Genomic DNA, 13255 nt, shown 5'->3' with positions numbered 1-13255 from the left:
AGAAAATACCAGGTTATGTGGACCACATAGTCTCTGCCCCAACCAAGAGCAGCCACAAATAATACATTAACAAATCAACATGTTGTAATAAAACTTTATTTATAGCAACAAGACAAACTGGGCTTTAGCTTGCCAACTTCTGATTTAGAAAGCTATGATCTTTTGCATATCTAGTCTTCAGAATTTAAAATTGAGCATTCAGTTGTAATGTGACCCAGCACGTTGTTTTCATTTATCTTCTAAGCACTTATTTACTGCTTTTAACTTACACTTCTCTCCCCCTAACCAAATTATACTTTTATTATTCCAGTACTAAGTGCCTTGCACATAAATTCCATAAATCTATAGTATATAGTACATAGAGAATTTTGACTATTTAGAGCTAACAGTATCACCTAGGTTAGCCAATATCTGTGTAACACTTTAGACTACATAATGCCAAGGTTTCTCAACCTCAGCACTGTTAACTTTGAGCCAGATGATTTGGGGCTGAGGGGACCGGGGCGCGGTGAGGGATCTTGTCCTGTGCATTGTACAGATGCTGAGCAGCATTCCCAGCCTCTACCCACAGTTCAGTAATGCCCTTACCCTCCCCCAGTCGTGACAATCAGGTGTCTCCAGACACTGCAGATGTCCCCTGGGAGGCATAGTCACCCTCTGAAAAGTGCGAAGCAGGATGACCCAAGTGGCAACAATCAGAAATGAAAGCCATGTCATGAATTCAGATTCTCATCTCATTAATTTTAAATCACACTAGGTTCAAAGTTTAATATTTTTGCCTAGTTGAAATATCCTTGTGTTCTGCCATCCCTTTGAGGACTCTCATGTTTTTGTGACCTAAGAATTATTTAACTTAAAATGTTTTTAATATTTATAATGTACTTTTCTCTGGAAGTATGTTATCAAAGTACTGATATCCAACTGGAGTTCAAATAGCTAATTTCACACTTTTCTTCAAAAAAATAACATGAATGAAAAAATTTTGTGATTGTTTTTAAACCTTTAAGGACAATTCATAATTTAGAATTTTCATTACTAAAGATTATTATTTATGGACATTTTTCTGATATTTGTTCTATGTACTCTTATCTATCAGGGCATTAAAAAAGATACCAGGCATGTAAAAATATTTTTAAGTCAGTGATTTTTAAAACATGTTAACTTTTAACAGGTATTGACCTGTCGACTAAGAAAGGATCACCAAACAGAAGATGATGATGAAGAGGATGAAGACTTAGATGTTACAGAAGAAGAAAATTAAATTACTTAAGTAAATTTTGCATTTCCATTTTCATCTTAAATGACCTGGAATCCAGAATTACTAAAATTGCAAAACATAATACTGGCTTGATACGTTAAACCTCAAAATTAAATCCTATTGGAAATGTAGAAATTATTAAAGGAAATTTATGCCAACCAAAAATGGAAGTTTTAAAAAACATCAGTCATTTCAACATTTCTATCTAGCATCATACTATCTTTTTTATAGGTTCCATTGTTTTTAAAAAACAATGTATTTTGGAAGTATTTCACATACACTAACCTAGTTAAATCACAAAAAGAGATTTAACGATTCCACTTCCTTTAGATTAAGACGCCATGCTTTCAACATCAGAAAAGGGTCCTAGGTAGTCATTCTGATTAAATACAAATTTTATTCCATAAAGCTTTCATCAAAAAGACAAGTGTTCTTTTTCCTTTCTTTTTCACTTTTACTATAACCTAAAGTTTCATTATTCAGTATATAAATTTACTCTTCAACAAGAGTATTACAGTCACTCTCAAATAATAGGGCACTATCAGTGTTTTACAACTATACATAAGCATAAATTTTAGCTTTAAAAAGCTACATTCAGCTTAATTCTGGTTTTAAAACAAAACCACTGTCAAAGTAAACCACTATATATGGCACCACAACCTTTGGAAAGCTAGAATTTGGTGGAATGTTTCCCTTAAAGAATATAGCTAATCATAAATCGGTAAAAAATTATATATTTTATCAGCCTACCATATAATCAGTAAGAGTACACAGTCACTCTCTTTCCTGAAAATAGAAAACAATTTAATCAGAGCCTTTCAGTATATCTGATGCTTTTATTTCTTTGGATGGAGAATTGTACTTCTCATTATTTCATAGATCCAAGTCTGGCATATAAAAATCAGGAAATTGATATTATCTGGGATTACCACAAAAAGCAGTTGTTCATAACAGAAAATACTTTTCTAGAATGCTTTTCTGACTTTTGTTATTCATGGTCTGTTCTTAACAAAGCATTGCTTCCTGAAAATAGCCCTAAGTGATATAGTTACTTAATAAAATACTCAAAACATTTTAAAACTGTAAATAAATATCCCAGGTGGTACTAGTGGTAAAGAACCCACCTGCCAATGCAGGAGATCTAAGAGAGGTTGGTTTGATCCCTGAGTTGGGAAGATGTCCTGGAGAAGGGAATGGCAACCCACTCCAGTATTCCTGCCTGGAGAACCCCATGGACAGAGAAGCCTGAAGGGCTACAGTCCACAGCATCACAGAGTCGGACACAACTAAAGTGACTTAGCACACAGCATGCACAAATAATTTACATTCATAAAAAACTGAGGATGTCATTGCATTTTCTGTATTTAATCTTGGTATTGTAACTAGGCAAAAAAACAAGGTTGTAGTATTTCTCTTGCAGATTATGATCGCAACTCACTTGAGCATCAGTTGCCCTATTTGTAAAATTAAAAGTGTCTGATATTTAAAGCAATCAAATTATGATATAAAATGTATGCTCTATTAAAAAAATATTCTAAGAACAAAAGGACTATTACATGTAATACTTTAACTGTATAATTAATTTTTAGGCCAGCAATAGGTTGGCCAACCTGAAAGCGTTGCTGTTTAGTCGCTATGTTGTGTCCAGTGTTTGTGACTCATGGACTGTAGCCCACCAGGACTCTCTGTCCATGGGATTTCCCAGGCAAGAATACTGGAACGGATTGCCATTTCCTTCTCCAAGGAATCTGCGTGGCCCAGGGATCAAACCCATATCTCCTCCATTCACAGGTTCATTCACAGGGGGGTTCTTTACCACTAAAGCCACAAGGGAAAGTCTTAAAAGGGTTATAAAGTAACTATTTCTACAATTTGTGAGCTGGGACAGAATCAAGGCTATTACATAGATACTTAGGTAACCATATTTTAAAATATAAAAACCTCTTTTTAGCTTCTTTATAAAAAGACAGGCAACCAGTCTGACTAGTTAGTTGGTTATAGGCTTCCATTTGTCTCCAAAATAGATATATTAGGGTTACTGGAACTATATAGTTAATTCATATATAAAGATCATGTAGTACCTATTACAGTTCACTAAATATTAGCTAACATTTATGCAGAGATGGAGGTGATAGGGTCACTGCTTAATAGGTGATATATGGACCAAGAGCCAATGCTCATGACAGTATTGTCAGTAAGTGTGTAAGTGTGCACTCCTAAGGAGTCTTACTATCTCTTGGTTACGAGATTAAGCTTACTTTCTAGGCATGATCTATATTTTTCAGATGCCTCAAATCAAAAATGTTTGGCTTTAAGATAATTAAAATGCCACTGGGTATTAAACTTGATAACCAATATGCCACTATAATACCTAATAAATCTAGGAGAGGAAACACAACTGGCTATGAGATAATTATTGAAGCTGGGCAATGGGTTTATGAGGATGTAGTGCACTGTTCTCTTTTATGTGTTTGAAATTGGTGGTGTGTTGGTAAACTGGCTCACTGCGGTGGAAAACACCCTAATATTCTGCACTTACCAGTTTCCATGGTGTAAATACTCCTACCATGGCCCATTTAAGTTACCAACATGTTGCTGAAGGCAAAGTTGTGAACAGATGTGGAGAAATGGCTCCCAAGCAGTAGAAGCCAGTTTTGTGTGGCAAACTTAAAGTTAAAAAATATACTAAACTGAAGATCATGGAGTAGAATTCTTATCAATCCAGTAATTTTACAATCAAAATACAAAGCCTGTGCTTATTATTATTGTTAGCCTTTTAATTATCACCACCATTCCACCCTAGCCTAGACTGAGAAGCAGTTCCATATTAAGTTATACTTCACCTTAAGTTTCATCACAGCTTTCATTTATTTATATGTATTTGAGAAGCATTTTTAGGTCTTGCAATACACTTCAGTAAGATTGATCAAATCAACCATACAATCTGAGCACTTAAAAAATCTTTTCTTCCTATTGTCATTTTCCTAGCTTGTGAGCTTACTAGTTTCAAGTGCCATAGTGATGTGCTTTTTTGAACCAAATTTACCACTTAATTCATTTTACTGCCAAGTAGGATGTTCAACATAATTAAAAACACAGAAACTTCAGTTGGTTTTTCTTAGACTTCTTTAAATCACTAAAGATGAGTATTGCGGTACTAAATGGCTAAATACTAAAAAGTATTCTACAATACCCTCCAAAGTACTGTATATAAATTCAGATTTTATTATTTGCTCAGTGTGGGGAAGTATCTATCACAAAATTGAGGGAAATCAACTGTTTTATGTAAATTATAAAAGACCAATCAAAATCAAATCATGTTTGATAAAATGAACAATTTTAAATTAGAAGCCAATATATATTGTCTGTCTCATAAAGAATCCCTGGATATATAGTAACTTCTAGTTACTTTGTCTTTTATTCACAATGTTTGGGCATATTAATTTTATCTTTTTTTTAATGCTATTTTTAAAGCAACAATGGAGGTAAAAAAATATCCTTTACTCTTGAATTATATTTTTAGCATGGTCTTCTTTAGTCGCCAAGTCGTGTCAGACTCTTTTGTGACCCCATGGACATAGCCTGCCAGGTTCCTCTGTCTGTGGCATTTCCCAGGCAAGAATCCTGGAGTAGGTTGCCATTTCCTTCTGGACCCATGGATTGAACCCATGTCTCCTGCACTGGCAGGCGGGTTCTTTACCACTGAGCCACCAAGAAAGCCCAGCATGGTCTTACTAAAATTAAAAACTACCATTTAACAAAGTTGGTAGGCCAAAGTATTAAGAGCATGAACTGGAGTGAGTAAGTCTGTCAGGGTTGAAATTGGCTTCATGATTTTTAACTATGACTTTAGGCAAGTTACTTAAACTCCGAATTTATCTCATTTGTGAAATAAATACTTGTAAGCCTCTTAAGGCATATTAAGATGACACTATGCATGTAAAGCACTTAAACTGCCTAGCGTATAGAAAGTACCCAATGTTAGCATTATTATTATGGTATGAAAAATCAAATCCAGTATTTGCAAAATCTCTACAGTGTCAAATATCAAAGAAGTAAAAATTTAATCTCACAGAATTCTTGTTATAGTCATTGAATCTCCAGATAAAAAAGTTTTGAAATTATGAATAAACAACCACAAGTTATATAAATAAGTAAATTCTTCCTATAAACACAAACTATGTCCATTTATCAGATTCTTCCCAACAAGAACCTGAAGGTCCCCTTGTACCTATAATTACTTTTTTGTCTTTTAAGTATTGAGTAAATCTTATCAGTTTGGTTGATGAGATGTTGGAATAAACCACAGAACTACACAAAGAACTCATATACTATTATAGAATGTCTGGTCCCTCCTGTCATATTATTTAATATAGCTGTTGAAAACCTTCACAAAAGAAGCTATAATTGTTTTTTCTATATATACAAATACAAGTTAATTAGTTCATCTATTCAGTTGCAATTTTTTTATTTTTATAAAAACTTTGAAAGTTAATTTCCTAAGCCTTTTACATAAGTAAACTTCAAGTTCACAGTCTGTCAATTTTGAGCTACTTATGATTAAGGGGAGGCTTAACACAGTAATATCTCAGACAAAGAAGAGGGCATTAATTCTGCAGGCAGTTAGCAATAAAAATGCTAACCCTGAACAATCAGTCACTGACCATTTCCTTATACAATTGGAGTAGAAATGTAGACTACAGAATGGAAACAAAAGTAAACATAAAACTTATCTTCCCCAAACACAGTTTTCTATTTTATACAAGTCTTGACATTTACCCATGACATCAACAAAAATTACTGCACTCAGGGAATTAGTTCTCCCCCCAACCCACCCCACCCCACCCCCATCAAAAAAAAAAAGCATATATATTTTTAAGTTAGAAAAAGTGAATGGCAATTTGCAAGCAAAAGAAAACCAGATTCACATTCTACTATTTACATTTCTTCTGTTCACAGATCAAAATTAAAATGTTTCATTAGATAATTAAAAATAAACACTTAAAAATGCATTTTACTGCATCAATACTGTGGGGAGATAATTATCAATTTAGAAATGCTCTCTAGAGCAAAATTAACTTAACCTTGCGGGGGCCAACTGGTCTATCATTCAGGTCTTTAATAGCAGCCATAGCTTCATTGTAGTTTATCATGGCAACAATGGCTTCCCCTGTGGGTAATCCTTGCTCATTATACTGTATTGAAACTGAATCAGGTATGATTCTATAACCATGGAAGAAATCTAAAATCTCATTAACATTAGCTTTAAATGGAAGATTCATTATCTTAATAGGTGTTACTCTACCTGAATTACAATTTAATTTCGGATCAGGCATAAATCTCCCCTCAGGAAAACTTCCCATATTACGCTTTCCAAAATCAAATTTGCCACCTTCTGGGCGACCAAAATTCACAAAAGGACGATGACTTCTAAAACCAGGGGGGCTCCTAAACTCCTCACCAGGAAGTCTAAATCTGTCAGGAACTCTGGAGTCCTCCTCTGGAGCTTCCCTGAGGTCTTCCTCCGGGAGCCGCCTGAAGTCCTCATCAGAAGGGCTTCTAAAATCTTCCTCCTGAGAACTCCTGAAGTCTTCTTCAGAAGGGTGCCTAAAGTCTTCATCCGGAGGGCCCCTGAAATCTTCATCCTGTGGGTGCCTAAAATCTTCCTCTCGGGGGCGCCTGAAATGTTCCTGAGGTGGCCGCCTGAAAAGTTCCTGAGGCGGTCGTCTAAAATGCTCCTGGGATGGCCGCCTGAAGTGCTCCTGCGGTGGCCGCCGGAAATGCTCCTGAGGTGGTCGCCGGAAGTGCTCCGGGGGCAGCCGACGGAAGTGATCTGGGGGCGGCCGTCGGAAGTGCTCTGGGGGCGGCCGCCGGAAGTGTTCCGGGGGTGGCCGTCTGAAGTCCTCGGGAGAACCTCGGAAATCCTCCTCAGGAGACCGCCTGAAGTCCTCCTGGTGGGGTCGCCAGAAGTCCTCCTCAGGAGGGCGCCTGAAATCCTCCTCCGGGGGCCGCCTAAAGTCTTCCTCAGGTTGTCGCCTCCATTCCCCTGGGGGAAGCCGCCTGAAGTCTTCCTCAGGAGGCCGCCTCCAATCCTCCTCAGGTGGCCTCCTTAAGTCTCCCTCTGGGGGGTGCCTCCAGTCCTCCTCCTGGGGTCTCCTGAAGTCTTCCTTGGGAGGTCGCCTGAAATCCTCCTCAGGTGGCCGCCTCCAGTCCTCCTCCCTTGGGTACCGGAAATCCTCCTCCCGAGAGCGCCTGAAGTCCTCCTCAGGAGGCCGCCTGAAGTGTTCCTCCTCAAGGCGCCTGAAGTTTTCCGGGGACCGCCTGAAATCCTCTGGGGAATGCCTAAAGTCTTCTGGAGGGCGTCTTTCAGGTGGTCGGAAATCCCCCTGAGGATGCTTGAAATTGTCCAGTTGCCTCAAGTCCTCTTGCTGATGCCTAAAGTTTTCCGAAGGGCCACCTGAGTATACTGGTGGATCATTTGAGTCAAACGAATGGGAATGATCATCTCTATCACAAGACTGTGAATGGTCATGCATTCTTTCACTAGACATTGAAGAAAAATTTACACCAAACTCCTGCATTTGTGCCTCAGATATGAGCCTTAGCAACACCTCTGTCCCCAAGAATCTCCGTCGGTTTAAACGTTCAGCTTTCACGGCCTGTTCTTCTGATTTGAATTTCACCAACGCTTCTCCTAGACCAACTCCTTTGTCATCATAAAGCAAGCAAATGTCATCCTCAGCAAGAGAAAAGTCAGCAAAGAACTTCTGCACTTCAACTTTTGTAACATCAAATGGGAAATTTCTTATATATATGCACAATTTCTGGCCAGAGTAGCCTTCTTGAGAGTGTTTTTGTGAGACCTGTCCAAGTCTCTCTTTCTCTGTTGATGCTGGTCTTTTCTTTTCATAACATTCAATAAACTTCAGCATCTGTTCCCTAGAAACTGGATCAATATAAACTGGACGATATTGTAAAACAGTCTTATGTAAACCCAGAGCAGTGTTATAGTCTTTCAGAGTCTTGAACATCACAAAGGCATATCTTGTTCTTCTTTCATCTTTATATAAAAACCTAATCTGTTCATTTGTCAGATCAGTATCTCTAAAAAAATTTCTTAAATCTCTTTTGTTAATACTTACAGACAGATTTTTTAAGTGAACATAAAATCCCAGAGGAGAACGGGAACATGTTCTTCTGGGAGATTTTGAATGAGATCGTTTCCGAAAATGTCTATCATTAATTCCTCTTGGTGGTGTATGTTCTTCAGTCCTCATAGAAATGTCACCTTCCTTAATTAAATTACCTCCAAAATCAATCCACTGTTTTTCTGAGCCTTGCATTACTTCAATAAATCTTGAACCCATAAAACTTCTATGACATTTAAGACCTCCTGAAGCATCAATACATGAGGCAAATTTTACTATGGCATCACCATTATTTCGGCCATCATGATGCTTTAAAAAAATTACTCCATCCACACATAAACCAGAGAAAAAGACACGTACATCATCTTCATTTACTAAGTACGGCAAGCCTCGTAGAAACAAGTAAGGATTCTCAGCTGTCAATGGCCGTGTCTTTCTTGGCCTTAAATCACCATGTCCTGTACCGTTAGTATGAAACCCAGCATCTTGATTAATCGGAGAACCATATCCAGAATTACTTCCTTCTTCTTTAATAGCCTCAACAAAATTAGATAAGCTGCCAACCCCTGATGCCCCAGATCCTGGTCTCTCTCTTCCCATGCGGTCAGTTCTTTTCATTTCTATAGTCTTCTGCATTTCTGCTTTACTACTAAGAAAGAGCTCTACAGATGAATCCTTGATAAACCCTCCTGAACGACTTACGGCACGTCTTGCATCTTCATCTGTTGCAAAAATAATAAAAGCCTCCCCAATTTCCCCTCCAATTATATGCACTCCTCCATCAGGAATAGTCAATCCCGTGAAGAAGTGACGGATATCCACAGGCCCCGCAATAAAAGGAAGCCCCAGTAAACGGATGACTACAGCCATGCTGAGCGCAAACCACAGCAATAATGACCTGCAGACAGAAAGGTACACATAATAGCAAGTCTTATTTTTGAAGTACCTAATCCAAAACTAAACTTAATAATTACTGGTCCCTACCTTCTTCAGCATTTATAAATGAAAACAAGATATGCGTTCACAACGATATTGACTGTATCTAATTCTTTAAACAAATGGAATAAATTTTCTCCCAACTAAACATACAAATAAACCAGCTACTTTGAAGAAACATTTCCTATCACCTATCCTATACAGTGTTGAGTAGAAAAAAAGGTCACATCTCTGTACATCTGCCAAGTGCTACTTCACAACAAGACCAAACTATTTTCAGACATATCTGCTAGTGAAACATGAGAGAGAGCTTTGTAGATTAAAGAATTTTACCAACCACAACAAATTTTACATACTTATAAAAGCCATCTATGGACAGTATATAATTTCTGCTCATGATAATAAACTGCCTACCACTAGTGCATTACTGGCCAGACATAAAGTACAGAAGCCATGCATACCCAGGTGTACTATTCTACTTTTTTTTTTTTGTCAAGCCTCTGTGAAAAGCCTTAAGCTCTGGATATCTTACCTTTTTATTTCTTGCAGACCTGTTAATTCTGTAAAAGCAACTTAACTGTGGAAAGAAAATGAAATATAATTAATCCTTGGACCCTGTAATTGACCTTAAACAACGCCAGATTAGGATATTCACTTCACAATTACCTATTAAAAGTGAAGCAATATAAAAAGGCATAGCTAAGAGTATTACAAAATGGTTGTCTTTGTTCCAAGGGGAAAATAATCATCTTTTAGCAAAAAGGTAGAAATTCCAAGGAGACCTCTGCAAATTATTTAGAAACAAAAAACCTGAAAACTTAACAACTGGTCCTTAATTGAAAGTGGCCCCAGAAAAAGGTGACAGAAATGTTATATATTCTGATTGGACTATTGGTTACCTGGGAGTATAAATTTATCAAGGCTAAATGAACCTATCCTTAAGTAAGGTCTGTGCATTTGACTGTATGTGAATTTTACAACCAATTTTTAAAAATCTTTTCTACAAGTAAAAATGACAATTTAACACCAAAAATTCCCAAAACCCTATCTTCCACTTGAAAAAACCAATATCTAATTCATCATTTCCAACTCTCCTGTAAATCTTTCAAATCATAAGAGCAAATCAAATTAATAAATGATACAATAAATGAAGAAAACCATTTTTAAAGCAATAAATCCAAACCAATGGCTACCATCTGGACACAATTTTAAGTTCTACATAAACACCTCACACTTCCAAACATGGAACCCAATTTCCTGACTCCACTAAGACAAATAGTAAAATATCCCTAAAATCTAAAATCTCAATTACTTATACTCAACTATTGCTACTCTGTATCTTAAACTCAAATTTTATTACGCTAATAAGTTTACCCCATTTTGAATAACTGTCCTGCCTTCTGGGGAAACCCAAATGACTATACAGAAAGGTAGAAACATAGTAATACATTAATTTGGAATATTTGGGGATATCAGTATTAACTATTGAAAAATCTCAAGATTCCTTACATCAAATACTTTCAGAGATACCCAAACTAAGTATTCTTACCAAATATGTTTTTTAAGACCTGTTAATGATTATAAATTATGTCTTTAATGAACAAATGTTTTAATTCAGTACTTTCACTTAAATAACACTCATCCACAAAGTGCTGTCTGAAAACATGGTCTTTGAGGTCTGCAAGGTCTATTTTCCTTTGAAAAAGGTCCACTGACTACTTTTCAAACTACAAGGATGATATCAAGAAACTAACTGGCATTTTTTACGCATTTGAATTATCAATGCCAAATTGATATTAAAAGTATTAGTGAGGTTTGTTGCTAAGTCGATTCAGTCGTGTCCAACTCTGTGTGACCCCATAAACACCAGCCCAGCAGGCTCCCCGTCCCTGTGATTCTCAGGCAAGAACACTGGAGTGGTTTGCCATTTCCTTCTCCAATGCATGAAAGTGAAAAGTGAAAGTGAAGTCGCTCAGTCCTGTCTGACTCCTAGCGACCCCATGGACTGCAGCCTACCAGGCTCCTCTGTCCATGGGATGTTCCAGGCAAGAGTACTGGAGTGGGGTGCCATCACCTTCTCCAATTAGTGAGGTTTACTATATAATATTAATGCATGAAAATGGTGGGGCGGACATAGGACATATAAAAAAAATCTTTGTACTTTCCACTCAATATTACTGTGAACATAAAAAATAGTTCTAAAACTTAGTCTATTAGACAGTATCTGCCTGGTACCCCCCAACCACCCCAAAAATGAGTATAAGCTTAACTTCTTCAACAAACCCACACCAACATTTTAATAAAAACTACAAATGGCTTCTGGATGTTCACATTAATATTCCAAGACTCTTTCCTATGCAAAATGACTTAGCTCCTGTTACTTTTAGAAAGTAGTGTAAAACATTTTATCCCTGCTAAACTTTTAAAAATGTGAAACATATCTACAAAAATAGTCGAGAACATTTCACAAAATAATTACCATCAAATTTTAAGAAGTCTTATAATTTATCCTAATTTGAAAACAATATTTTAACTAAGTAGTTTCATGAGTACAAATTCATGAATTCCAATTCAAGAATATAAAAAAAATTTTCTTCTAATTTGCCACAGAGAAACATAACTATTGCTTAAACTTTTTTGCCCTTGGAATAGAAGGGTAATGTACTATTTATCCCTCTACAGAAATACACTTAGGAGATCACCTGTAAGAAACCAGATATCAAAATGAGCAACTTTCCTGTGGTTTCCACGTGATTTGCCTAAGCAAATACCCCAGAAATTCTAAGAACGCTACACAAAAAGCAAAAAACCCTACTCTACACTTAAAATATTTCTTACGAATGCAATAAAACCATCTTTATAGCTGTGTTGATTTAAAGACTGAGCTATTAGAACTTCTAACTTATTAAAAAAAAAAAAAAAGGAACTGAATCCTTAAAAGCTCATTTACGGGTAAGTGGCTGAAATTTACAAGCTCATTTTAAATAACTTAGCTGATTTTATCCAAGGACTCATCCCACTTAATCATTATCACAAAAACCCCATGAAATGCTTATTTTCTAATCAAGCCTTAGAGGGAAAAGGGAGGAAAGCTAACTTGAAATGGTATTATCTCCGATCCATTTATCTTAACTAGAGAATAGCAAGTCATTTGCCAGACATAGTGAGAGAGAGATAACTGCTACTTCTTAAAACCTAAAGTTATGATGAAGTGCATTTAAAATGCAAGAGTGAACCCTGCAGAAAATAATCTACCCCACTCCGTAAGGATTCTTTATGACGATTTGCCTCTTTATCCTTTTATAACGTAGATGATTAAAATCAAAAGCCAAAGGCATGACGACACAGAGCCAAGTCCCCAGTAGAAACTGGAAATGAAGGCGAATCCACACGGCACAGGAATTCCCATTAACATCCATCCTCCTCAAATGGGGATCATCCGAAGGCATTGCTTCTATAGCTCAAAAAGCCTTTGTCCAGACTCCCAGGGGTCAGAGCTTCCTTCTTTTGCTCCAGGCCAAAGTTCCTACGTGGGATCCGATGCTCTTGCCAGACCTTCAGCCAAATCAGCCTTCAAATCAACCTGGACCACCCAACCTCCGTGCCTTTCCGTTACATCGGCTCAAGGACAAACATTCCACCCCGACTCGCCCAAGGGTGAGCTGTCCCTACATCTAAACGCTTGGGCTCCCCTCAAGCCTAAAACTAGCAAGGCCTCCAAGCGCTTTTCCTGCCACCACTGACTACGATGACATAGCAAAGAAAAACAAGTACCTATGGAATCCTTCCAGATCTCCACTCTCTCAAGCCGACTGACAAGGGCACGCACAACACCACATGGAGGCTGCCGGGGAAGTTGGGTGCGTTTAGCAGGGGAAAAGAGGGTGCCCTGACGGCAGAAGCTAAGCTCGCT

At 37.3% G+C, this 13255-nt stretch overlaps 3 protein-coding genes and 1 pseudogene across 4 annotated transcripts in view; 1 reads left to right on the top strand and 3 right to left on the bottom strand.

Annotated features, from left to right (window-relative positions):
• CIBAR1 (CBY1 interacting BAR domain containing 1) overlaps positions 1-1685 on the top strand; it is a 25841-nt gene extending 24156 nt beyond the window's left edge. The window contains exon 9 of the mRNA XM_019973784.2: positions 1172-1685. Within this exon, the coding sequence (XP_019829343.1) occupies positions 1172-1261 (90 nt within the window). The 3' untranslated portion in view covers positions 1262-1685. The remainder of the gene's footprint in view (positions 1-1171) is intronic.
• The window catches only part of LOC139186970 (bcl-2-like protein 1), a 73757-nt pseudogene extending 63836 nt beyond the window's left edge, over positions 1-9921 (bottom strand).
• RBM12B (RNA binding motif protein 12B) lies at positions 81-13255 on the bottom strand. 2 transcript variants are annotated; one of them, XM_019973781.2, is made up of 3 exons: positions 13117-13255; positions 9875-9919; positions 81-9304 (listed from the first exon to the last, which is right to left on the bottom strand). In XM_019973781.2, exon 3 carries the CDS (start codon positions 9274-9276, stop codon positions 6322-6324), a length of 2955 nt encoding a protein of 984 aa, XP_019829340.2. In that variant the 5' UTR covers positions 9277-9304; positions 9875-9919; positions 13117-13255; the 3' UTR covers positions 81-6321. The 2 variants fall into 2 exon arrangements, with proteins under 2 accessions (XP_019829340.2, XP_019829342.2); XM_019973783.2 differs by having other exon boundaries at positions 81-9919.
• The window catches only part of LOC139186829 (uncharacterized), a 41494-nt gene continuing 37517 nt past the window's right edge, over positions 9279-13255 (bottom strand). Inside the window, exon 3 of the mRNA XM_070802174.1 lies at positions 9279-13186. Within this exon, the coding sequence (XP_070658275.1) occupies positions 13146-13186 (41 nt within the window). The 3' untranslated portion in view covers positions 9279-13145. The remainder of the gene's footprint in view (positions 13187-13255) is intronic.

Source organism: Bos indicus, chromosome 14 (genome assembly GCF_029378745.1).
Source record: "Bos indicus isolate NIAB-ARS_2022 breed Sahiwal x Tharparkar chromosome 14, NIAB-ARS_B.indTharparkar_mat_pri_1.0, whole genome shotgun sequence".
Classification (NCBI taxonomy): Eukaryota; Metazoa; Chordata; class Mammalia; order Artiodactyla; family Bovidae; genus Bos; species Bos indicus.
This window is presented reverse-complemented; position numbering and strand designations above follow the sequence as displayed.

Excerpts from the sequence above, each read along its gene's own strand:
- RBM12B (XM_019973783.2), bottom strand. The coding sequence starts at position 9,276 with ATGGCTGTAGTCATCCGTTTACTGGGGCTTCCTTTTATTGCGGGGCCT.